Source organism: Nuphar pumila, chromosome 12 (genome assembly GCF_984573655.1).
Source record: "Nuphar pumila chromosome 12, dmNupPumi1.hap1.1, whole genome shotgun sequence".
In the NCBI taxonomy this organism is placed as follows: domain Eukaryota; kingdom Viridiplantae; phylum Streptophyta; class Magnoliopsida; order Nymphaeales; family Nymphaeaceae; genus Nuphar; species Nuphar pumila.
This window is the reverse complement of record NC_143260.1, coordinates 6,296,124-6,323,669: the sequence shown is the minus strand read 5'-3', so window position 1 is coordinate 6,323,669 and position 27,546 is coordinate 6,296,124. Positions and strand designations below refer to the sequence as shown.

The 27,546-nt window shown below is 39.0% G+C and overlaps 1 protein-coding gene across 1 annotated transcript; it reads left to right on the top strand.

The window, feature by feature from the left end:
- The first annotated feature begins 252 nt into the window (after positions 1-252).
- On the top strand, positions 253-23,317 carry LOC149819803 (uncharacterized). The gene is made up of 8 exons (XM_089983070.1): positions 253-773; positions 2,468-2,528; positions 18,185-18,456; positions 18,691-18,892; positions 19,053-19,178; positions 19,385-19,503; positions 19,598-19,716; positions 23,019-23,317. The coding sequence occupies exons 1-8, from the start codon at positions 342-344 to the stop codon at positions 23,092-23,094; spliced, it is 1,407 nt and encodes a 468-aa protein (XP_089839196.1). The 5' UTR covers positions 253-341; the 3' UTR covers positions 23,095-23,317.
- Positions 23,318-27,546: the final 4,229 nt, after the last annotated feature.

The window sequence follows — 27,546 nt, the reverse complement described above, 5'->3', positions numbered from 1 at the left end:
TTTGAAGTATGTTTTTGTAGATAACCCTTAGATAAACTAACCGGTTGAATCAAATAATTTGAACGTTGGTTTTTTTTTCCTGTATCAGGAAGGTTTCTCGCGAAAGGAAAGTGTGGGAAAATGCGGTTTTCGGTTTTCCGACGTAAGACTCCTCTTTCTCACCCGGCCCGTCTCAATTCCTTGGCTGTTCAAATCTTCCGCCTAATCGCCTCCCTAAAAAATCCTCCGTATCCAAACACTCTCCTTTGTTCGAAACTCCTGGCGTCGGGCGTCTCCTTCCCGAGGGCTCTGGTAGAGAGGGGAACTCCCCGAACAAACCCTAACCGCCTCCCTCGGCCACGATGGAGCGGAAGAAGGAGGCCGAGGGTATCGCCCTCCTCTCCATGTACAACGACGAGGACATGGATCCCGACGACGACGAAGGCGATGAGCCTAACGACGACGGCGTCGTCGTCGACGATGCCGCTGGGGACGATCGTGCTAAGGATGACGGAGATCGCGGCGACTACGACAACGATGGCGATGATCGGGATGTTGATGATGACGTTGCCATGCCGATGAAATCCCCGGTTCTAAGGACTTCCGAGAATGCGGGTTCCGCTCGGAGCGTGGGGTTGCCCCTCAGGAGCCCTTCGAAGTCGCCGCTGACGACAATGCCAACTCCGCCTGCGGCGGCTGTTGAGGATTCAGATGTTAGGAGGTCGATCAACGGTGGTGATTTGGCGATTGTTGATTATGCTCACGATGAGAGCGCGTTGTCGCCTGAGGCGGAGGTAATTACCTGCCTTCTTTTTTTGTGTGCTTCGGGAGAAGATTGAGGCCCTCTTTTTCTTTTTCTTTTTTGTTTTTTGGTGGTTCAGATCGTGATGGCAAATTATGCTTGTGGTTGACGAGAATTAGGGTTTTGGCAGTTTCGGTTCAATGTGTTTTGACGTTTGGACCACTAGAACTCAAATCTGGCCTTGGTTTAATTTGATTATTGTTGTCTTCTGTGAAATTTGTTTGCTATTAGTATCTTCTTGTGGGTTGTTATTGAAATTGATTAGAGTTAGGATTTCGTGGAACAGGTTGATGGTTAGATTGGGTTTCTTGGAACAATTAGCGTTCAGATTATGACTTTTTCGTTATGATATTCTTATGTGTAAATGTTTGAGTTTTAGATGTCAATGGTATGTAGATTAGTTAATGATAGTCGCGCTTGGTGGTCTTCGCTGTTGGTCAGCATTAGAGCTGAACAATTAGGTTTGTCTGATATGGTTCATATGAATTTGAAATCTACTTGATGATGTAAGTATTGATTTATGTTGTTATGGTTCTGTGAGCACTAAGTTTGAATTGGACAATTAGGGTTTAATTAGATCATGCTTCATATGGATTTGAAAATAATATGGTTTGGTCTTTTGGGTGCATGGTATTGATTTGAATGTTGGAAGGTTTCTAGTGTAGATCTCTATAGGTGAAAATGGTGTCTGTTTATATCAATAGGCTTCACCTTTGTAAATTTGATGGGCATGCTTGGTGCTAGATCCATTCCTTGTGTAGAACATGCTTCATCCACTTTGTTGCTTAAAAGGTTCCTATTGGCCAACAGAGAATCACTGGGAAGGAACGTCAGACTATAGTGTTGAGTTTTTCATGGCACCAACAGATTGATTTATAGGATAAAAATTTGTCGGACGTTTTAAAAGACATGCTATAAGAGATCAAGTGAGTGACTCTAGTACGAGCTGACTATGAGAGCTCTTTTCCCAATCTGATTCTGGGAGCTCTGGCAGAACTATCTAACATAAGGTATTGAATTATATTGAATTTAACACTCTTAGATTGAGAGCTCATTACATCATGGAGTGCCTTAAATTCTACATTGACAGGCTATGTAACAGGGATTCGGCTAGCAGGGTGCCACACCCGCGTCGACGCGGGTGCGTTGACCACACCTAGGGTCATTTCGGTCCTTTTTTTTAAAAATTTGCCCTATGAAATGGGACCCGCGCGGGGGGGGGGGGGGAACCCGGACCCCCCTTATATATATATTTACAGTTTTGCCCCTGCCGCACCCCCGCACCCAGGTTTTTTGGAAGTGTCGAATCTCCGCACCAGCACCCATGTGACATAGTTGACAGGATAGTAGTTGGGCCCTCTGTCCACATGAGAAATATGTAAAAGTGGCTACTTGCAATACTGCTTGGTATGTCTGTCAACTGAAAGTTGAATTACCAAACTAAAATGAACATTTGGTTAAAAGGTTTTGAGTTGAAAGACCCATTAGATAACACTTTGAACTCCATTCCCATGTGTTTTAACATTTTGCTTTTATGAGCACTTGGAAACTTGCTTGCATTTGTTGTTGGCTATTGTTTTCTGCTGAAAGTTGCAATTCTTTTAAGTTTGACGTTTCCTTTATTAGTGTTTGTTTTGGTTGTTGATGTTTCCATTAATTGCTTACCTTTGTTCCTTTGAATCACAGGAGGGTGAGATATTAAGTATGGGTAGCTTTATGTTCGGGGCTGAGCTTCAAGCTTCCAATGGTATGTTCTTCAGCTTCCTTACTCCATTTTTTGTATCTATTTTTCTGAATTCCACTTTCTGATTGCATGACATATATCTTTTGCTAACTGTTATTATGAATGAATTGGACTGTAGCGTTGATCCTGAATATGCATGGACATTGGTCTCATGCTTTGATTTTCATTGCATTCACCATAGGGAGCATCTTTTTACAATACAAAATGATCATTCTTTTGCATAGTTAAACATGTACCTTTTCCTGATATGCTTTCTCAGTATGATATCTTTAATATTGTTTCTACTGTTGCTTGGAGTGCATGTTTCGAAAGGAAACATACAAAAAAGTCACTGGACTTATAGAGGAAGAACAAAATTTTATATTTTGGAATTTAGTTAGAGACATCAATCATCAAGAGAAAAAATAGTGGTCAAATCCAGAACTTTAATTCAATAAACATAGTAAAAAATATCCTTGGAAATATCCCATTGTTCTATTTCAATATTTATCAATCATTTTTATCATGTCAAAATATTTTTGTGTGATTATTTCCATAATTCACTATGTTTCCTTTTTTCATATGTTTTCCACTATTTTTTATGTTATCTAAAGATAAAAATTGATCTTTTTTGTAAGCGATCTTGTAAAAAATTTCTCCTTTTTCATAATCTCAAATATCCTCTTGAGATTTCCATAAGAACATGTATCCTCGAAAACTGCATCGTTAAAAAACTTTTATTATGGATGTTGCTGATGGTGATTAAGATAGAAGACCTCATGGGGCTCTTTGGTTTTTTTTATACAAGATGTTGGGTTTGATGAAGAAAGACATCACTAGGACCAGAGTTCAGGTTGAAGTGCATTTTAGTTTTGCGGTAAGACGTACTGTTATCTAGTGTTGAGTGTTGGACAACAAAGAAGCAATGAGAAGAATGAGGTGGATTTTTATGGTAAAAAGAAGGCAATGTTCAAAAGCCTTGCAGTTAAGCATAGATGAAGCAAATGATCTAAGGTTCAAATAGTAGCTAACTTGGTTGTCAAAGGGGGCACCTAGGCGACATAGGTGCAGCCCCATCGCTTGGGCGACTAAGTTTGGGCAGTGGGGTCCTATTTTAGCGCCTAGCTTGCTTAGGCTGGGACCGCCTAAGCTTAAGCCTAGATTGGTCCCGCTTTTTTTTTGGTTGACCAAACAACCCATATAAAAGGGGACCTAATTTCCCCCCTTTTCCCTTTTCCCTTTTCGCACTCTCCCTCTCTCTTCTCTCTCTCTCTCTCATGTTTTTGCAAGAAGAAGAAGAGGTATGCCCTCTCTCTCTCTCTCTCGTTCTCATGGTCTCTCAACTTTTTGCAAGAAGAAGAAGACCAAGAGGTACACCCTCCTCTCTCTCTCTCATTCTCTCTCTCGGATTTTTTGAAGAAGAAGAAGATGACCAAGAGGTAAGCCCTCCTCTCTCTCTCTCTCTCTCTCTTTCTCTTGTTCTTGCTCCTCTTTCTCTTGTTCTTGCTCCTCTTTCTTTTTTTCCCTTTACTTCCCTTTTCATATTTCTTCTTCTTCCTGTTTTTCCTTCCTCTTTCTTTTTTTTTCTTCTTCCTGTTGATTATACTGTATTTCAGTTATATTATATATATGTATATATATTATATACTGTATTTCAGCACAATGAACTAATCACATGATTTTGTTAATTATACTTTCCTCTTCCTGTTAATTTTTTTGTATACATGATTTTATTTTTTGTATATTGTTCATTCACATTGTTAGTTGTATGATTTGTTTATTCAATTGTTTATTTATTCTTCATTTTTTTGAGCAGATTATTTAATATAATTGCTTTAGAGTGTACGCCAATGTGTTATGTTTTGTCTATTGCTTATTGTTGATTGATTTTATGTTGTATACATGTTTGTTATTAATTTTAACAGTTTGTTTACAATGTAAACTTCACATATTTTGTGTGTGTTTTTAATTTTTTTATTTGGGGTACCGACTAGTCCGCCTAGTCCCGCGTTGAGTTGTTGAACCCTTTACTCAACAGAGTTGGATAAATTATCTAAGACAGTGAGAAATCATAGAGTAAGATGTGTGAAAGATCATACTTTAAAACTGAAAATCGGTTAAGTTAAATTAGGGATGTCAATGGATGTCTTACCAAATCTGAATCTGATCAGTCATATTCAGTAAAGCAAACATGATCTAATTATTAATCAGACTCCATATGCAGATTTGCATTTGAATCCAAAACAGAAGTGAATCTGGATTATCCGTCCCAATTACCTATAAAATATGTCCGACTATCTAATCAGATTCAGATTCATTATTATCTTGCTCCATCTGTCTTCAAATCAGAGCCCAAATTTGATTAGGCTAGATCTGATAGGGTTGGATTTGGTAATTCCTGTTAAGATTAATGTAATATTGTGATTTAATTACCGAGGTATACTTGGGTATACTTATCAGTGTTTTCTTTGTATCCTTTTTTATTTCTAGGTATACCTTTGGTATAACTATTAGGTATTTAATACTTAGATTGAGTATACTTAAATGTATACTTGTAGGGTTAGAATGGGTATTTTTAATTTGTATTTTTATGTTTATTTTTAGTCATTATTTAATGACTAATATTTATAGATTTTTTAATTTTAATTTTTCCTTTTTGGGTCAAACTGATTTGACCAAGCTAGCTGTTAGGACTATGCCTAACGGCTAGTTGGAGGGTGGTTCAACAACTAGCCGTTAAGCTACTCCTCTCCTTTTCTCTCTCTCACTCCCTTATATAAAGGGTGTGTATGTGTGTGTCTTAGTGAGAGAGGATGTATGTATGTAGAGCAATGTTGTTAAAAGCGTGCCTCGAGGCGAGGCAAGGCCTTTGTTGCCTCGAGGCATACCAATGTTGCATAAGGCAACATGAGGCATGCGCCTCATGAGCCTTGAGGCGTATGCCTCAAGGCGAGGCGTGCCTTGAGGATGAGGCACACGCCTTAAATGTTCTTTTTAAAAGAAAAAGTGGGAGGCCCGATAGGGCAGTCCCCCCTCTCTCTCTATCATGTGACAAAGGAAGAAGAAGCCTGGAAGAAGGTCGGCAGAGGAAGAAGGTCAGTACTCGATACGTACCTTGTCTCTCTCATTCTTCGTCTCTTCTTTGTCTTCTATTCTCCTCCTCCTTTTTCCTTTACTGATCTTCTTCTTCTCCTTCTTCTTTTGTTCTCCTCCTCCTCCTCCTCCTCTTCCTCCACTAATGTTCTTCTTCTTCTCCTTCTTCTTTTGTTCTCCTCCTCCTCCTCCTTCTTCTTCCTTTGTTGATGTTCTTCTTCTCCTTCTTCTTCTGTTCTTCTCCTCCTCCTCCTTTCGATCTTCTTCTTCTTCTGTTCTTCTTCTCCTCCTCCTCCTTCTTCCTCTGTCAATCTTCTTCTTCTTCTTCTTCTGTTCTTCTTCTCCTCCTCCTTCCTCTGCCGATCTTTTTCTTCTCCTTCTTCTGTTCTTCTTTTCCTTCTCCTCCCTCTGCTGATCTTCACACATTTATTTTTTTATGTTGTATTTATACTAATTGTCTCTTGTTCCTTGGTTAAATAATCACATCTTCTTTGTTGGATCAGTTAAAGTATTGTGTTGTAGTCGTTGCTTGGAATTCGTTATATAATTTACTTTAGATTTTTCACTTAATATCCAATTATTCAATTTTTTAGTATTTTTTGTGAAGCTTATGCCTCGCTATGCCTCAATACTATTCACAACATTGATGTAGAGTGTGTGTGCATGAGTGTTGTAGGAAGGTGTTCTTGTATATTTTTTGTATATTTTCATTAATAAAATATTTTAAAAAAATTTATATCTTGTTTCTTCTTGATGGCTATGTGTGGTTTATTGTATCTAGTCAAATTCATTTTAATAATGCATTTGAACTTCATTTATGTTGTCATTTTTTAGTACTTCTTGTGCCTCGGCTTTTGTGCCATTTCATGACAATGCCTAGATCCAACCCATGTCCGACCTATTCATATTCCTTGCTAAGCAACCAATAAAATGAAGTAAATTGCGAAAACTGAAATAAAAGTACATCATCATGGAGTGGAAGCACATGTGCCAAAAAGGTGCAATAATAAAATAAAAAATATCACATGCAGCATGACACCAACAATAAAGTTAGCCATATTTATAATCTATAATGACATGTTTGTTAAAACATATGTAATAATACCATAATACCCGATAGGGGTATTATGGTCATTTCACAAAGTACCCCATAGGGGTACTTATTTTGTTTCTCGTATTTCACTATTTTTTATTTTTCTTTTTAATTTTATTTTTGTATTTTTTGGATACCGAAAAGGGGCCCCACAATGGAGTCGTTGGGGCCCCCAACGGTCACATATGTGACCGTTGGGGGCTCCCAACGACTCTATTGGGAGCCCCTTTGGTCTCCTCTTCTTATAAATAGGGGGAACCCCCCATGTATGTTGTATTGCTCTTGAGAGCTCCTCTTCAATAATAGTGATATTATTTTTCATGTGTGTAGCCTTTTTATAAGGCCCTTTGTATATCCCTTAGTGGATTTTCTCTCTTGTGCTTGTTGCACTTGTCCGTGTGGGACATAGTGAATGCTTTAGCATTCTTGGTTACTTCCGCTTATTTCATTACATGGTATCAGAGCCATAAGATCTTCTAAAGGTAAAATCTTGTCTCTCTCTACTTCCTTTCTTTCTCACATCTTCCTTGTGTAGCAATGGAAGTCAAGATCGATCTATCATTCAAACTCAATGGAAAAAATTACATGATGTGGGCATCCGCAATGGAGAATAATCTCAAAGGCAAGAAGCTTTGGGGTTATGTAATGGGAACCGTTCCGGAACCCCAACTTAAGCTCACAAAGATGGAAGGAGATCAAGAGAAAGCACTTGAAGGCGATGCTCGTCTCAAGGCCATTGAAGATTATAATCATCAAATGGAAGATTGGGAGAGCAACCATGCAAAAATCCTAGCATGGTTTATGAATAATGTCGAACTTAAGGTATGTGCAAATATTGCAAAATTCCGCCGGGCAAATGAAGCTTGGTTTTTTATGAAGGGTATGTTTACCCAAAAGGATCTTGCAAGAGCTTATTTCTTGCAAGAAAAAGTAAGAACCACAAAACAAGGAGACATGAGCATACAAGATTACTATAGTGCTCTAAATCCTTTGTGGGATGAATTGGCTCTTTTAGAGCCTAAATGGGTATCTATGGAGGATGTGGTTCTAAGACAAAAACAAATGGAACAAGATAGATTGTTTCAATTTTTATTTGGGCTTCGTCCCGAATTTGAACAAGTGAGATCCTCACTTCTCCATAGATCCACGTTTCCTCCCTTAGAAGAAGCTATTGCCGAGATTACTCAAGAAGAGACTAGGCATAACATGGGTAAAAGCATAGAGGAAGTTCTTGCCGTATCTAAACCCGACAATCATGTTAAAACATACAAACCACCTCATTTTGGTAAGCAAGGGAGTGGTGGAAGAAAAATGATTATATGTCACCATTGTTATGAGCCGGGACATATTAAACCCGTTTGCCCAAAGCTAAATGGAGCATTCAAGCCAAAGGTGGCTTCCGTTGAAGAAACCACCACCAAAGAAGATGACGGCAAGAACGGGGATCTCAAAGATACTCTTGGACAAATCTCCTTGGCTCTTCAACAAATTTTAAAGGTCACTTCTTCCACCTCCGGTGCCGCCATTGCCTCATCATCACCTCCCGGTACGTACTCTTAGATTTTAGATTCCGGAGCTTCTTTTCACATGACCCCTCATGAAAATGCATTAACCAATGTGCACACCAATTCAAAAATGTCTTGTGTCTCTACGGCCGATGGAACTTTTCTCAAAATAAGTGGTGTTGGAACTCTTGATTCTAAAAATGTTCAAAATTTCCTTGTTCCAAAAGTTAGAATAGTTCCAAAATTAAATCTTAACCTCTTTTCCGTTTCTCAAATAGCCGACCATGGATGTGAAATATCTTTCTCATCCCAAGGGTGCTTTGTGCAGGATCTCCGGTCCGGGAAGCGGATTGGGCAAGGCCATAGGAAGGGAGACCTTTATTTTATGGATAATTTAATACTTCCAAATACCTCATTTTGTACTTATGTCCAAGACAAAAATATTGAAACTTGGCATAAAAGGCTTGGACATCCAAGTTACTCTAAAATGTATCTTTTTCCTTTTGGACACAAGTTTTGTAAAGAAAAAGATATCAATTGCAAAGATTGCATTTTTGGCAAAATGAAGTCTACTCCTTTTCCTATTAGATCCTTTGTGACAACAAGACCTTTTGAATTGGTGCATTCCGATGTTTGGGGGCCATCTCCGGTTCTATCTAAAGGTGGTTATTCATATTATGTTACTTTTATTGATGATTATACTAGATATGTATGGATTTATTTTCTTAACTTTAAATCGGAAGTTTTTAACTTCTTTAAAGAATTTCATGCAAAAATTCAAAATCAATTTCAAAGTCAAATATCCATTCTTAGATCCGATTCGGGTGGAGAGTACTTATCAAATGATTTTCAAGCATATCTAAAACAACATGGCATTTGTCATCAAAAATCTTGCCCAAGAACTCCTCAACAAAACGGTCTAGCGGAAAGAAAACATAGGCATATTTTGGAAACCACTAGATCCTTACTCATTTCTAAAAATATTCCTAAAAATTTTTGGGCCGAAGCCGTGTTAACCTCCACCTATTTAATCAATAGGATGCCATCTTCAAAATTGAATAATATCTCTCCTTATGAAAAACTTTTTAATATGACACCCGACTACAATCGTCTTCGGATTTTTGGGTGTAAATGCTTTGTTCTTTTACATAAAAGAGATAAATTGTCACCTAAAGCAATAGAATGTGTATTTTTAGGATATGGTGAAAATCAAAAAGGCTATAGATGCTTTGATCATAAAAACAATAAGTTATTTGTCTCCAAAGATGTAACCTTTTTAGAAGATGAAAATGGATTTGACATATTGGAAAAATCAAATGAAATTGATTATATGTTTATCAATGATCTTTTAGAAGATTCAAATGATGACTCTTTGAGTCATCCGGAAATTTTAGAAAATACTCATGATTCTCGTGATGATGATGTATCACCAACTAATGGTGACAATCTCCAAGTATACACTCGGCGTGAGGAAGCCCAACCTATTAGTGCTTTAGAAAAATTCTTGCGGCTTAATGAACCCCTAGAAGAAACCTCCCTTAGGCGTTCTTCTAGAGAATCAATTCCACCTAATAGGTTTGTCTCATATGAAACTCTTTCACCTAAATATAGAGCTTGTCTAATAGCCTTGCATTCTTACTATGAACCCTCCCATTATAATCAAGCAAAAAGTATACCTCATTGGGTTGAAGCAATGAAAGTTGAACTAGATGCTTTAAATAAAGCTAAAACTTGGGAAATAGTTCACCTTCCTCCAAATAAGAAAGCTATAGGATGTCGATGGGTCTACAAAGTCAAAACAAAAAGTGATGGTTCCCTAGAGCGCTATAAAGCTAGATTAGTTGCTAAGGGATACTCACAAGAATATGGCATCGATTATGAGGAGACTTTTGCTCCCGTGGCTCGCATGACAAGCGTTAGAACTTTAATTGCGGTAGCATCATCTAAGAAATGGCCTATATTCCAATTAGATGTTAAAAATGTCTTTCTTAATGGTCAGTTGAATGAAGAAGTATATATGGACCCTCCGCCGGGAATCAGTGTTAACCAAGGTCAAACCCTTCGGTTATTAAAAGCCTTATATGGTCTTAAACAAGCCCCTAAGGCTTGGTATGATAGATTTAGTGCTATCATGTTACAATTGGGATTTCGCTCATGTTATACTGACACTGCTCTTTTTGTTAAAAATGCAGGTAATAGTATCATCATCCTTCTGCTTTATGTTGATGATATGATCATCACTGGCAATGATGAAAGCGGTATTCTTAAAGTTAAAAATATGTTAAAACATAATTTTGATATGTCTGATCTGGGTTTTCTCAGGTACTTTCTTGGTATAGAAGTTGCATACTCTCCTCGAGGGTATATACTGTCACAGATGAAGCTTGCTGCCGACATATGTTCCAAATCTGGGATTTCAGATGATAAAAAGGTGGAGACTCCCGAGGTTATCAATGCTAAACTACGACTGGAGGATGGAGTTCTGCTGGACGATCCTACGCCCTACAGGCAACTCATAGGCTCCCTCACCTATCTGACTATCACCAGGCCCGATATTGCTCATGTTGTGCACTCTGCAAGCCAATTTCAGCATGCTCCTACATCTGTGCATATGAGTGCTGTGCTCCGGATCATTCGATATATTAAAAATACTTTGACTAAAGGGCTATTCCTATCCTCAATCTCTTCCTTAGATTTACTAGCTTATACTGATGTTGACTGGGGAGGAAACCCAAATGATCGAATCTCAACTACTGGCTTTTGTGTGTTCCTAGGAGATTCGCTAATTGCTTGGAGGTGCAAGAAACAGCAGAAAGTCTCATTGTCTTCTACTGAAGCAGAATACAGGGCTATGGCAACCACTACAATGGAGCTGGTGTGGCTTCGAAGTCTTCTTCAAGATATGGGAGTCGAAATTACCGGGGCTTCGAAGCTTTGTTGCGACAACAAAAGTGCTATCTACATTGCCAGCAACCACACTTTCCATGAGAGGACGAAACATATTGAAATGGACTGTCATTATGTACGTGATGAATATCTTCGTGGGACAGTAACACTGCCATATGTCACTTCAGAATATCAACTTGCCGATTTCTTCACCAAAGCCCTGCCTGCTCCTCGCTTCTTGTTCCTCCTTGGCAAACTTTCGGTCATTCCCCCGTAAAGTTTGAGGGGGGGGGGGTGTTAAAACATATGTAATAATACCATAATACCCGATAGGGGTATTATGGTCATTTCACAAAGTACCCCATAGGGGTACTTATTTTGTTTCTCGTATTTCACTATTTTTTATTTTTCTTTTTAATTTTATTTTTGTATTTTTTGGATACCGAAAAGGGGCCCCACAATGGAGTCGTTGGGGCCCCCAACGGTCACATATGTGACCGTTGGGGGCTCCCAACGACTCTATTGGGAGCCCCTTTGGTCTCCTCTTCTTATAAATAGGGGGAACCCCCCATGTATGTTGTATTGCTCTTGAGAGCTCCTCTTCAATAATAGTGATATTATTTTTCATGTGTGTAGCCTTTTTATAAGGCCCTTTGTATATCCCTTAGTGGATTTTCTCTCTTGTGCTTGTTGCACTTGTCCGTGTGGGACATAGTGAATGCTTTAGCATTCTTGGTTACTTCCGCTTATTTCATTACAATGTTCTCATCAATGCAAACCTCAGTTGAAGCCAAATCATGCTAAAGGCATCAAATTCAAGATTCAGGAGTGGAATAGATGAGGGAAAACTTTCTTTTGTTTTTGGAGTTGGACCCGATTTGTAGCGGGAAAAAGGAAAGGTGTAAGAGAACCCTATTTCTAACATTATGAATGAGGGGTTATATCTGTAATGAAGTATGCAGAAATACAAAGCAAGAGCCTCTAAGGGCTTACAAGATCATAAACACAAAGCACGCATGCACAAGTCCACTAAGGGACAATACAAAGGCCAACAGTGGCAACAACAAGAGAGCAAAAATAAAAAAATAATGTCTTTTTTGCTAAAATGCTTAACAAGCATTAAAAATACAAGGGGATTCATCCCCTGTTTATATACAAAGAGGACCCAAGAAGGGCAATATCATGTGACAAGAAGCCCCTCAGTTTATTAACCAACCAAAGGAGTAGCTTAAGATACCTGCAAGGGCAGTACCAGATGAATAAACAGTAGTTGAAGAAGAGACTACGACTGATTGAGCAAGAACCTGCAATTGCTGAATGTGTTATTGCATCTTCTCCAACAACTGAATCCGACTATCACTTGAGTGATCTACAAACCTCTCTAAAAATGAGATAACACTCAGAGTACTACTGTCAGCAAGACTATCATTGGGCTTAGCACCCTCTCCATCTGATGCAACTATAAGGGTTCCACCTCTTTTCTTCCTTAGTAACGGGCATGAATTCTTCATGCGGCCATATTTCTTACAATGGTGACATTGAAGTTAACTCATGTCACCTCTACTCCCAGTTCTCCCACCTCCTTTGCTACAAACTATTGAGGAACCACCATAACATTATCGCTGGATGAATAGGTCCCAAGAGACTTTAACTTGGTCTCTTCTGTAATCAACCCAACTAAAACATGAGTAATTTAGAGCAATAGAGAACAATGCAATATGACACTCCTCACACCATCAATCTCAGGTCTAAGTGCCATAAGAAACTCGATAAGTCTGGTTGTCTCCTTATGTTGATCAAGTAGTCCCATACAAGTCTAACATGCGGTACACTTCTCACACTTTGCACACTTTGTATACTTTTCACATTTGGTTTGGTCTTCCATGAGTGCAAGTGTGCCCCAAACTCTTTGCATGCCAGAGTAAAACTCCTCAACCGAATTGTTTCCTTAGTGCATAGCCTTCAATTCTTGCGTAAGTTGGTATTGCCTAGCCCAATTTTCTTGCTTGGACCTAGCTCATGACCCTGGCCAATCTCGAATTCAGTCAACGAAGGAGCCTCACATTGACTTCATTAGCCACAAAATAGCAAATGCAGTTAATTGCTCAACATGCAGAGGGCTCAATCGACTCAAGATTTAACTAGCTGAGTACTACCTAGTCCATCGAAAACCGTTGACTGGAGGTAGTCCAAGTCAAGGATTAGTGTTTGTCTAAGAAGGCAGCAGAAGCAAACCTAGCCTTTTAGAACTCGTTGGGCTCATCCCAGCAGCTCCGGTCGATTAATTGCAACTGGGATTGCAAGTGGTAATGGATTCAGTTCCAGTTAATGTCTGGCCGATCCATTTCCCTTAACGTGGGTTTCTTTCCTTAGTCAATATGGGGCCTGTTAACCTGGATCCAGTTTTGTGTTCCGAACCTAAACCCAAGCCCGATAAGAAGCGCAAGTATCATTTGTATAACAACCTGAAAATATGAAATGGGTCAAGAAAAAAGCCGATTTGGTCCTAGTTTGTTTTTGTTTTCAAAACAAACTGGACTCAATCCAAACTCCCATGTACCAGAAGTCGAGTCTAGCTAAGCTTGTACTTGAATAAGTTCTAGTCTGAAGCTACATCATCTATGTCACAGGGACTTGGCAAACCGGGTGCCACCCGCATCGACGCGATGCGATGCGGGTGAGGCACCCGGTGCGGTCAACCAGACCCTGAGTGCCTTGACTGCACCCAGGGTCATTTGTGTCCATTTAAAAAAAAATGTTCTGAGGGGGGCGTAATGCGAACCCAGAAAAAAAAACAAGTTCACCAAAAAAGATGCGTTTGTCCCTAGGAAAAATCACAAAAAATGAACGTTTCATAGGCACCAACTTTTGGTTTCAAACAGAAAGCAAGAAAGAGGGAAAAAATCAAGAAGCAGAGAGAGATAGAGATGGAACCTGCTTCCCGACGGACTGCTGGAGGGATTCAGAAGGAGTTCTGGAAGAGGAACGCCTAGGGAGGAGAGGGGACACCAGTGTGTCGATCAACGCCTGCACCGTCTCCTCCATGGGAGGCACCTCACGGCGCCACGACCCCATCACCCACTGTCTCACCCTCTCTTCTCTTTTCTCTGATGAGAGAGCCTTGGGGTTTTGTACCCAGACCCAATTTTTGGATTTATCCTTCAACCATCCGGATCTTTCTTCGTCAAGGATTTTCTCTCTCCATAATAAATGATAATGATGGTGGTAGCCTTGGTGGCTATAAGTATTCACTTTTCTCCTCTACTAATTTCTCACACCTTGGTTCTATTTTAATTAATTTTGAAGATGGGATGGGGAATATGGGAGGCAATGGGACGAGACCTAGAAAGATGAACGAGATGGGTGCTCTAGCCGTAGCCTGGTGTAGACCTCTCTTTTTCTGCCTGTCAAATCCAATAAATTTCTTTTAGCTGTCATCCAAACAGAGATCTGTGTGAAACTGTATATGCAATGAAATTTGAAGAACCCCAAGCAGTGACGTGGCAGTGGAGTTGTAGGCCTCGTGAAAACTCTCTCCAAAAAACCACATCAAACCTTTTGCTTATATTTTTTTCCGTAAAGACTAGGGAGTTTCAGACATGATTGAATCATGACAGTCAACAGAACACAGCAGGCTGGGTCGATCAGATTGCCAATCCCTTAGGTTCATCAATTTTGTCCAGTTGCGCCAAAGTACACAACAAGCAGAACGTGGGTAACAACAACCGTCTTCAAACAAACACCAGCAAAAAAAATTGTACCCCCGCCGACCGCGGAGTGGGACCCGTGCCGGGGGAACCTTGGACCCCTTATATATATATATATATATATATATATATATATATATATATATACATTTTTGCCCCTGCCGCATCCCCGCACCCGCACCCGCACCCGCACCCATGTGACATAGTACATTATGTATATTTCCAATAGTGTGAAAATATTGCGATTTTATCACGATATTTTTAGATACCCTTATAACTTTGTACATATCACTATATTTTCAAAATGTCATATATCATGACATATAAGAACCACTTTAACAAACTTTTATAATATGCTCTTATATATGCTTTTATATTTTTAATATTCTATAGTTGTTGATTTTTCCTCAGATTTCAGAAAAGAAATGTTTTAAGCACGTGTGGAAGTGGGAAAGTTTTCTTAGAAAATATGGATATTGTATCACATTAAGTATGGGATGCATGGGTATGAAAATTTTCACCATCGTTTCTCCGCCTTTTTGGAATGGAGAAATTTTTCACATGTCCTATAGGTAAAATTGTAAAAAAAAAATCTTCTCTCTTTTGGAAGTGCATGAATTTTTTTATTTTCGGCATTTAATTTATCTCAAGATCTTTTCTTGCTAGGAAAATTGTGACATTGATTCCTAGAAGCAAGAAAAAAAGTGGACCCTGATTTAGACATATCCAGATCCAAAGTTCCAAACTCTGAAATTTGAGAGGTTCACAACTATCCTCTATTCCACTGAACCTAATATCCAAGCATTTACTCGTGCATTGTCTACTATCCATTCTTCCAACAATTTCTCATAATCGACGTCAGGTGACTTTGGTCCCATTCAAATAGCCACCAAGTCCCTTTCCAACAATTATAATTGTTATGAAATCAATCCAATGTGCATAATTTGTCCCATTCAACTTCATTAGGACAATCTGAATTCCTTCTTTCTCCATGCCAAGGTTACCGGAAATGCTATATCACTTCCCCGAAACGCACTTCCCCGAAACGCGTCGCTTCCGAAATGAGTAGGGGAGCGACACTTTCCATTTTGCTTCCCTGATCGCTTCTTACTCATTTCCCAATATCAGGAAGTGCATTTTCTTTTTTTGGAGGGCTTAGAGCCTTTAACAAATTTTTTTTGCCCAATATCAGGAAAACTTGATTCCTTTTCGCTTCCCACTCGAATATGTTTCCCTCTTCGTTTTCGGTTCGCTTCTTAGGCCGTTTTCGGTTTGATTCCCTTCTCTCTTCCGTGATGATTCGCGGTTCGCTTCTAAGTCGTCCCGTGCTTTCCGCTTCTTAAAATTTTAGAAGTGCCTCTCTTCCCGCTTATGCTTCCTGAATCGCTTTCTGCTCCCGCTTCCTCGATTGGCAACTGCTCCATACCTCACACAACCCTCAAACTATAATATAGGTTGCACACAAAACACCAATACCACAAAACAACACCAGATATGCTGAATGAAGACAACTATACAACCCAAAAGATCAAGCCAATATGAACTGATAAGTTCAGTATAAACTGTCCACACACAAAAGAGACTACAATGTGAAAAGGGTGCAATCTCACGAACTGAAACATAGTCAAGACCCTTAATCAGATCACCACAACTAGCAGCCAAGAGTAATCTCCAAACAAGATTCACTAAATAAGTGATCAGCAAGGCCAAACACGTCACTGATACACACTCAAAACCAGTTATGAATATCAAACTTCATAAATATCGGTACCCAATGTCAATGTTGAACTCAATTTCACAAGCAAATGACTATCGCATGCAAGCCATACTTGCAAGAATCGATATAACCACCAAAATACCATCCAACTTTCCAAAAGATTCAATATTATAAAAGCGTATCGTAACCTGTATCGGCCGGGCCCAAAATAAGATAAGTATCGCATCGTATCACATAATAAAAAAATCATATTTTTAATAGAAAACCTCCAAAAATTCCAAAACAATAGGAAAAATCTAAAAAATTCATAACACAAGAAACAATGATAAATAAAACCATAATATCACATATCAAGCAATTATTAGCTGCATAAGACATCAGACATTCAATAATCAAGATAATATGCTATGAACGACATGCATATCTTATAAGAAAAATGTAAATTGTGAAATAATAAACAACAAAACTAAGCTAACAGGTCATAAGATTCATAATAGTGCATGTTTACGTAAAAATAACAAAATTCCAAAGTGTTTTTCAATACCTAAAAATTTTACATAACCATTTTTTTTTAAGTTCAAACAAAAATGAAGACTTCTTGCAAAAAATCAATCTCAAGTTCTTTAGGAGTGAACACAAACTCACCCTAAGGAGTCTTATATGTTTAAAAAAAAATGAGTTAAGTGCAACATAAACTGCACTAATTGTGTATAGTAAGATACACATTGTATCCGGGTGTATCGTATGCTGTAGGGTATCGTATGTTGTAGGGTGTATCATACAATACACCCGATACAGGTAAGATACACCCAATACAGGTACGATGCACACCCATATTGAGATACAGGTTTGTATTGTATTGATCTTCCCCAAAGTAACGATACCTATCACAGTACGTTACTTACAACACTGAAAAGATTAGTGTCCACAACTTTCTAACATCAAAACAATACCAAGACAATCAATCAACACCTCAAACTACCATCAATCTGATCAGGTTTTCAAGATTTCTGAAATCTGGTCAGATTCCTTCTCACAGCAGAAAATATACAGAAAAATCCAATAAAATCCAGAACTGCACCAAATTGACTAGGGTTTGATTCCAAAGACTTCTAAAATCAAACCCTAGTGAACCCCCAAATCAGATCGAAGAACAGATCACCTGACCATATGGTCGTTCTTCCTCTGATGACATCAACACGGGTGAGAATCCCGAAACCAGCATGAAGCAACAGTCCCTCTGAGACGATCAAATGCCTCTTCTCTTCTTCAGTTATGGCTCTGGTACCATATCTGAACTCAAGCAGCCATGGAAATTAGGGAGAACAAGAAGCAACAAGAGAGGGAAGAACTAAATACTTCAATAGCTTGGAAAACAAGAGATATACAACCATATAGAGGGGCGTCACCTCATCCTACACTACAAGACAAAAACCGTTGGCTCTAACATAATATTACATGGATAAGAATACCCCTAATAAGAATGTAATATACAAGTAAATCCACAAAGAAAGGGGCAGCACACAATTAGTAATACAGTATTGTACATAACTCTCATCAAGGGACACCTCTGACATGAGCTCGTCTCTTAAGAGTACTAATTTCTGTTTTGTTTATTTTATGTTTTATGGCCTGTAAAGAAGAGATTTCTTTTTTTTCTCTGCCTCATGGTTTGGCAGAGGCATACCAGTACAGGACACCTCCTGGGTCTTTTAGGATCATGACCCCAAGCAAGACTGAAACTGCACAGCTGGTCCCGCAAACTGAAGAACTGAAGTCTGATGTTGTTTCGCATGTGAACTCCAGTACTGCCAGAGAACCTGAAGCAGATGAAAACACTGAAGCCACCGGAAGGCCTGAAGAAGAAGAAGAAGCATTAAAAGAGATTGTTGATCCATTGAAAATATTTTTTCCTCCACCACCTACAGCCAAGTGCTCAGCAGAGCTGCAGGTAAGTGTAAGATTGGATGCCATTTATGCCAGGATATGTGCTATTTGATTGCTTGGTTGCAATTCTCTTTCTTTTTTTTGTGATGTAAATGTTATCCTTTCCAGGAAGGCTGGAGTTTCAGCAAAGTTCTTTGAGTGGCATTTTCACTTGAATTTTTAGTTTCTTAACTTCAATCTTTGAAGGCGATCCAGTGTTTGTTACCATCTGACAAAGTAAAATGAAGGTTTTCTGCAGGCCAAAATCATTAAGTTTCTTGGTCTTATGAGCAGTGGCAGAAGCTTCAATGAAGAATTGCGCAATTCAAAGGGTTATAGGAACCCCAACTTTTTGCAGCATGCAGTCAGGTACCAAGAAATAGATCCGCTTGGTACCTGCTTCAGCAAAGATGTGTTTGACCCTTATGGGTATGACAAAAGCGACTATTATGACGAAATAGGTCATTGACGGTTCCTCTAGCTGCCCACTGGAGAATGTCTGTAAACTTTATTTTTGTAGAATCCATGTTTGTTATTGCTTTGTTTGTGTTGTGAGAGATGTAGGGACAGTTAGCTCTCATATCTGAAATTGGCTTTTCCCATGTTCTCTATGTCGAAAAGAGGCTGAAATGAGACGTGAAATGGAAAGGAAAGAACAAGAGAAAAAGAAGAACCAGAAGATTGATTTTACTCAAGGTGGCATATTACCTACACCAGTGGTTCCAACACCAAAGCCACAAGTGACAGGTGATGGAAGGATGCCATGATAACTAGGATCTTGTGCTTTGGATACTTTTGGTGGCTTATTGTTGGCTATTGCAACTCTTCAGCTTGTATTGTGCCATTTCATACATTTTAATATTTGAGGATTTGGAGATCTTCTGTTTCATGTTGTTGGCAACATCTATCTTCAAGCTCCTATTGCTCATTATTTCCTTTCTTGTTGCCTTCAGCACCAATCCTAAGTGCATCAGCTATTGCTGTAAATTTGCCCTCATTGCATCCAGCTCCTACCACTGGTGATGCATTGCAAAAGGATGCTAGGCAGAACAAAAAGTCAAAATGGGACAAGGTTTTTATGTTTTGAAAACCACCCAAAGTTTTTATTTGCTCAGCATGTTGTTCTAGGACAGCTTGGTCAATGCATGTTGTCTCCTGTTTTTCAGGTGGATGGTGATAGGAAAATTCCCATGCCTGCTGGTGGACAGGATCCTATATCAACAATTGGTGCACATGCGGCATTGCTGTCTGCTGCAAATGCTGGTTCTGGATATACTGCTTTTGCGTAAGTTCTCTATTTTGTATGCATCTTACAAACCTACCAGAATTCTACTTAAATTAGACAACTCATAAAATAAGCTTGATATCATTCCAGGATGCAATTAGTAGTCAGTACTTGTTGGCCGCACTAGCATAGTCAACAATGGCATTGGTTACTGGAAAACTAGGCTTCATGTTTTTACTTGTTGGCTATTAATTTTGGGACCTTAATGGAAGCATTCTAGTTTAGCATTCAGCACCTTAATATATATCACTACAGGTTAATTCCCATTGAATCTTCCGTGGTGTCAACAACTTTTCTGGAAACATGAGTCCCTGTACAATTTAATATAGGGATAATTATTTCAATTCAAAAGTTTCTCTCTCTCTGTGTGATGGCAGCATGATGAATCATTTCTGCTCACTGCCTGCCCTACTGTTAAATTGTACATATATAGGTGTACATAAGATGAGAGAGAATCGTTTACGGTGGTTTGGACATATTCGACGAAGGCCTAATGATGCTCCAGTTAGAAGGATGGAGAAATGAGAAAATATATTAGTTAAAAGAGGTCGGGGTAGGCCTAGGAAGACATGGATGGAGGTGATAAGAAAGGATATGAATGCTTTGAACCTCACCGAGGACATGGCATTGGATAGAAATGAATGGAGGAGAAGGATTCATGTGGAAGACCCATAATGATTTTCTTTGTTGGTTCATATCGCCGGCCCCAATTGTTTTGGGATGAAGGCGTAGTTGTTGTTGATATAGGTGTATAATATGATTGTATATGCACATATATATATACATATAAATATGTATATATATTTTTCTTATGCTTGTAATAGGTAAACCCATTAGGGGTATTTTTGTCATTTTCTTTGTGTAATAGGCTGTGCCCATTAGGGGCACTTTAGTATTTTTACTTATTTTTTTGTTTTTCTATTTTTGTCTTCTTATTTCTTGCTAAGGACATAATTACAGTCGTTGGGACCTCCCCAACAGCTATATTTATAACCGTTGGGGTGGTTCCCAATGGCTCTAAGTGGCCTCTCTTCTCTATATAAAGTGAAGTAATCCTCTTCTTGTATTATACTTGTTTCAATCTCTCATTGGAATACAAATATATATTTTTTATGCTCTTTATGTTGCCCATTAGTGGCATTGTGCTTGTGTTTGTATCTTGACCCATAAGTGGTTCTTGGTGGTGTTCCTACTTGTATATTTTGTAAGTGCCTAAGAGGCATTTCTTTGTACTTCTGGTATTTCATTACACTTACTGCACACCTTCTTGCTTCACATTCTTTTTGTCATTCGGAACCAACTTTGACAATGATGCATCTAGTAAACTAGATAACTGATTTGTGGACTGGAGCCTTTTGTACAACAGTTCTGATAAATCATATGCCATTAACTACTCTTGAGGAATATACACATGAGTTTGCATTACTTGACAGCATCCCAACTATTTGTTACTGTGGGTTTTTGAATGCCTATTCTAAATTCACATCTTTCTCAATCTAGGATAAATAAGTTTGCTAGTAGGTCTTGGCCAAGCTGGATATGCAAATGAATTCAGAGGGACATGCTTTTTTATTTAGTATTTTGAAGTTCTTATAAATGACTTGTGACATTTGTTGAGTGAATGCCTGATATCTTGAAGGGCTAAAGGTCACACAGTTTGATAGTTGGTACGGATTCCTCCTTGACCAAGGACTGTGAGTCAAAGGGATATTTATGCAGTGTCCACCACACCAAGTCTCCAAGCTTAACTGAAATAAGTAGTGAACAGTTTCAATGTTTTTTTTTTGATAGGCGAACAGTTGCATTGTTTAATGAACAAGTCTCAGCGTCAAATGATGAGAATGTGAGTGTTGATGCAGAAGCTCATAATGAAGAAGCATCTTCATTAGTACAAAAACAGAGACTACAGTTGAGCCTCTTGCAATCTGCACCTTAACTATAGCCAATGGCAGAGAGACAAAAACATTATACTAATTATCAAACTTTATAATGTTTTTCTCACTTCATCGATTTATTTAAAGTCTTCAGCACAAGAGAATACTGTTTTTTCCCTTTGAACATGTTTTGTAGAATTCTCATAGATCTTGTATATTGTCTAATGCAAGATACTAAAGAGCTAACCATTATAATAACCATGGATGGGAAGCATCTTTCTCTAAATTTTATCATTTCTTTGCTTATTGTCTGATTCAGTAATTCTTGAGCGTTTAACCTTTATGTATGAAAATTGTGGATCAGCTTCCAGCCATGCGAGCTGAAATCCTTCACATTAATCTGACCATTTCAATCATTCAGCTTTGTTTGCAGATACTGTGTTTGAAACTAGGGTTTGCTTTTGCCAAGGCCGACCATCCCTTTTTTCTCTTGTGAAAAGAGAACTAACTAATTTTAAGTTTGAGCCAGGAACTGGGTTTTAATCCATGGGTTCAAGACTTTGTGCTACCATTGAGGATACTCGCGGTGTATATGGTAAAGTAGTTTCAGCTAGGGCTGCACAACGAGCCAAGCTAGCTCGAGCTCGGCTCGGGTTCTGGTTTGACTCGTTTAAGCTTGGCTCGGATTCGTCCGAGTAAATAAACAAGCGGAGCTTGAACACAAGCTTAAGCTTGTTAAATATAAACGATCCAAGCTTGATAAAGCATTAGAGCTCGGTTTATTCGCTTAGGCTCGGTTGATAGTCATACAGTGGCTAGTTTAGGATATGTATAAATTTTTTTGGACAAAAAACAAAATCAAAGGTTTCATCCAAGTGGTTAGTATGTTAGACGTTTGTAGAGGTGGGTGTTTTGAATCCCGCCATTGAAAACATTTTTTTTTTCAAAAAATCAACTTGGCTTGAGCCGATGCTAGCCAGACTTGAGCTTAACTCGAGCCGAGCTTGAACATGCCTTTTTCTGAATGAGCCGAGCTTCTTGAGCCTAAGCTCGCCTCGAGTCCGGCTCGTGTGCACCCCTAGTTTCAGCCACCCATCAACCTATGTGATAGGGACACACCATTTAGGGTCAGGTTCTTAGGGGGCACAACATAGCTTGTGGACATTTCCATTACACGTCATGACATCTTCAACAATATTTTAATAGTGTGTTAATATTACTTTAATATCTTTATTAATAAATGGATTTTTATATAGTAAAATGTCAAAAATGTATCATTTTATCAATTAAAAAAAAAATTGTCGTCTAATTTAAAAAAAAATGTTTATTTTTGTCTCAAACTCGTACAAGTTACATTCTTGTCCTTGTGACATAGTTGCCAACTTGGTTGTTACCAACCTTCTCATTTGTTATCATTCCTGTTTGCAGGCAACATAAAAGAAAAGAAGCCGAAGAGAAAAGATCAAGCGAGAAAGTTGGAAAAGATATTGGGAAGTATGTGTGACTTTTGAAAGAGTTTTTTTTTTTTGGCTGGGGGGGTGTTCGGGGGAGGGAGGACGAGGAGGAAGGGGGGAAGGTTGTATAATTTCAGTTCAGAAGGTACCTTTTGTACTTGCTCAATGCTCATGGTCTGAAAGAGTGTTAAAATCCCCTCCACCTTTTTCCATTCTGATCCTCATTTGTAACGTATGTTTATCCAGAATATAAAATGCTTATAAATCTTCAAACGTTTTGCTCCCACTGGCACTGGTGCTTATCAGTGGAGACTCGTACAATCTAAGAACTCTCTCTTTTTAGATTATGTGCTCTTTGATTTGTTGCTCTCTCCTTACTGCATTCTATGGTGTTTATGAGTGGAGATTCGTACAATCTAAGAAGTCTCTCTTTTTAGATTATGTGCTCTTTGACTTGTTGCTCTCTCCTTACTGCATTCTAATGAGACCCATTTTAAGTTTGATTTGTGCTTGGTTGTTCCACAGTTACCAGAAAAATTTTGCTCCTTGGGGAAATTCATTTCTCTGGAAGCTGTCGCTTCGGAAGCGGAAAACTCTTCCCTTCCCCGAAAGGAGGGGAAGCTTTGGGAAACCGGCTTCCGAAATATGAGAAAATCAATTCCCTTTAGTGAGAAGTCTGCTTCCTTTTTTATTCTCAAGTAGTTTCTCTTATGTTTCCTTAATGTTTTCCTTAAGCTTTTTCTTTTCACCCGCTTCATTTCCTATAATTTTCATATTAAAAAATTATAATTCTTTTATAACAGGCTTGGATGTTGGTTTTATATCTATTTGCGTTTGTGTTTATGTCATTTCTTATTTGCTTATGCCTACGCTTCATATTGCTTTCTATTATTTCTTTTCCATTTTTTATGTGCTTGCATAAATGCTTTACAACCATATCCGGCTTCCGCTTAATGTGTTGCTTCTCGTATTCATATCGTTTCCTGGTAACTACGGGCTTTGTATCATGGTTTGAATCTCTCTCTCTCTCTCTCTCTCTCTCTCTCTCTCTCTCTCTCTCGGGCTGTAAGTGCTATGTGGGGGCTGACACATCTGATCTGCATGTATCCGGACCCGCACACCTTGCCTTTTAAGAGGATACTCAGTCACCCACAATAAAGAGACCAGGATATCATATCCTTTGCATATAAATATAAAGGTTTACCAACTTTTTGTATTTGAAGCGTCAATCAGTGCCAACCAAACCCTAGAATCTCTTGAAAGTCAGACCCCACCTCTCACTCACCCACTGACTTTCCGTCGCTTGCTTCATTATTCATTCCTTTCACTTAGACCTGATATGAGAGAGACATAGAGAGTTTGTTATCCAGTGTTGAGTTTTCCTTTTTCGGTGCATCAAACTAGAAGCCTTTTTGCTCCCAATGAAATCTTTCCTTTTACTGGTCAAAAGCGCTCCATAATTGCCTTTAAAAAAAAAGAGTAATTAAAAAAAAACTCAACTTATTTCAGTTATTACATCTAGCCCTATCTTTTGTAGGTTATAATTTATAAAGGCGATATTTCAATGACACACTTGGTCCTAAAATCAGTCAGTTTAACTTTAATGCAGTAAAAAAGAGTAACTCATATGTGTCCTCATTGTTGATTTGTTTAACAAAAAACTAAAGGATGACAAAAGATTAGTTGTCAAAAAATTATCATTTTATATAGCCAATTATTTGAAATGCATTGACATAAAGTAGCAGGTTAAATGTAATGACCTAAAATTTGGGTGGCTTTCTGAAAATTATTCAAACAAAAACAAAACACCGGATAGGATGAGAATGCGGATTGCATTCTTTTGTATTGTTTTTGAAAAAGCAAAAAATCTTTGCACCAGGATCAGCTTTAACAAGTGATAAGATTTTAGCCTTTCAATGCTGAATTTTGTGGATAGGGGAGGGTAGGTAAAAAAAAAATCAATAATCTATGGGATGTATAAAAAAGGATTACATATGAGCTTGGTGCATGAGGAACAAGCCTCTGCATTAAGCATGCTTCTGCGTGTAAATTGATAAATGTATTCCCCACACCCTCTGTGTTTTTTTGTGGTGTTGCATTTGTTCTTAGGTTAATACCAAGATGGTACTGCTGAGCTTGATGAGCGGGATGCAAATGGTTCTTAGGTTGAAACCAAGATGGTAATGCTGAGCTTGTAGCCAAATAACATATTCCACTAATCGGATGTTGGCTAAACAGATTTGAATTTGGATTCAGAGTTGGACCAGTGAACAACTCATACTTTATTTCAATTCCGGTTGTCCGGGACTATAAGTAGACCATGAAATGCAACTAGTTTTTTCTTTTTAATATGACGAGGAACTCTCACCAAGGACTGGGACACTTAATGGGCCCATCTCCTCCAAGGTAAACCCTGAGTGGCGTCACTAACACCCAAGCCCACCAGTTTAAGGCATCGGCACACCCAATGAGAGTCAAACATAGGATGAAGAAGTCAATTTCTCTCCAAGACCGTTGCCACGCGGCGACCCGAGCAGGTGTATTCGCAGCTCGAATGTGTGATTTTGTCAACTTCATATTAAAGAAAATCATCGACCCAGGCTCTGCGCTCCTCAAGGTCTCCCCACATATTATCTCACATTGAGTCAACAATAAGGTGGCAGGCCTCTGCTTTGGCGCTATTGGTGTAATTGTCATTTTTGAGTTACCAAGTATCATTGAGGGAGGATCAGGTGCAATGTGATTGCACATTTTTTTGTGTGCTGCAGCACCTAAACACCTTTGTCATACAACATCTTTAGCATACAACCTGTCAACTGTATGGCCCAACATCAGATGGTAGGTGATTAGGTGCAGCAGAACACAAAAAGTTTGTACTTGATTCTCCTTCTATGCAACATCTTTAGCATAGAGCCGGTCATCTGTGGGGCCCAACATCAGATAACGGGTGATTCGGTGCCGCAACACAAAAGGTGTGCAATCACATTGCACCTTATCTAAATTCGGTGTCCTTAGTGTACATACCTCGTGAAAGTGAAAAGATCAGGTGAAATATGATTGCATAAATATTTGTGCATTAAGCACTTCATCGCCCTCCATCAAGTCTTGGGTCTCACACCTGTCCTCCCAAGACCTGATGGAGGGCGATGGAGTGCTTAATGCACAAAATTTTGTGCAATCATAGTGCACCCGATCTGGACTCACATGCCTCTGAGAGATGGTCAATTCTTTAGGCAGTTTAATGGAGGAATTAAAGTGATGTACGGGGAAACAGGTTAGGATAAATGGGGTATGTGTTTTTCTTGTTAAAATTTTCAGTCTCTAAATTGTTCAATTGGGTATGGCTGTCAAATAATTGTCAAGCTATGTACTGTCTCTTCTATACTCTTAGTCTTTGATTAAGTTTCCCAGTATGGTGTCCCAAGTTATCTTTTTTCCTTGCTATGCTACTTTTTCCTAATCAACCTACCAGGCATGTCTAGTCATTCATTGTTTAATGTGGAAGAATAATAGGGTTCCTTCATTGGGAAGCAAATAATCTAACCTTTTTTTTTGCATGGACGGGGAAATCACCCTGGTAAGGGGTGTTAACCCTGTTGGTTGGGACCCATGCGGATCTTCTTTTGGATCAGATTTTTAGGTATGGTATCGGGTTCGGACCTGAGGTCTAATCGGGTCTACTATACGAGAAACCATACCTGGACCCGATAAGATATGATCGCCTTTCTAACGGTGTAATTCCGTGATGCACTCCTTGCCCCAAGGAATCACTAGACTTTGGTTGAGCAAGGGTTTATCACTTGCCCTCATTAATGCAAAGGGTTTGACACTCATAGGAATGGAACCCTAACCACCACCAGTCTAGTGACCAAGGCCCCTCCATTGCACTAAACTCCGTAAGGGCGCAAACAGTTTAACTTTTAGACATCAATATCACTATATTTTGCATTGCTGAGTTGAAACTGTTGGATATTTCACATTCAATTTAGGGAAAAAAAATACCAAGGGGTCAGTCTACGTGGTCTGGAGCGTATGAATAGAAAGGTCTCTTTCTATCTCAAGTTCAAATTCAAATTCGAGTTTATTCCCATGTGGTCCTCTTTTGCAAGGTGAAGCAAGAGCCCTGAGGGTGAGAGGGGTGCCTAAAGAGTTTTAGGCTGCCAAGACAGTAAGTGCAGAAGGTTAAGAACAATGCAGTCAATCCTTCGATCTCAATTTTTAAGTGGGGGTTCTGGTTCGATTCTCATGGGCGTCGCCCCTCTACATAAACCAACATGTAGCATAGGCCCTAGGGGCAGGGGTCATAACCTCAGAGTTTTATGTTGCTGGCAGGTATGTCTGGCTGAGCCAGCGCAACCAGGCCTTGGTGCTGGGTATTGTTTCTTCATCTTATAAATCTCCCCCCCCCTCCACCCACACCCACACAAAAAAAAATAAAGTGGGGTTCTCTGTGTAATAAAGAAACTGAAAAAAAAAACATATGGCCTGCGTTAAAGATTAAG

Excerpts from the sequence above, each read along its gene's own strand:
- LOC149819803 (XM_089983070.1), top strand. The coding sequence starts at position 342 with ATGGAGCGGAAGAAGGAGGCCGAGGGTATCGCCCTCCTCTCCATGTAC. Across the intron at positions 2,529-18,184 it reads TGAGCTTCAAGCTTCCAATG|AGGCATACCAGTACAGGACA; the intron begins GTATGTTCTTCA and ends ATGGTTTGGCAG. Across the intron at positions 19,717-23,018 it reads TCTGGATATACTGCTTTTGC|GCAACATAAAAGAAAAGAAG; the intron begins GTAAGTTCTCTA and ends TCCTGTTTGCAG.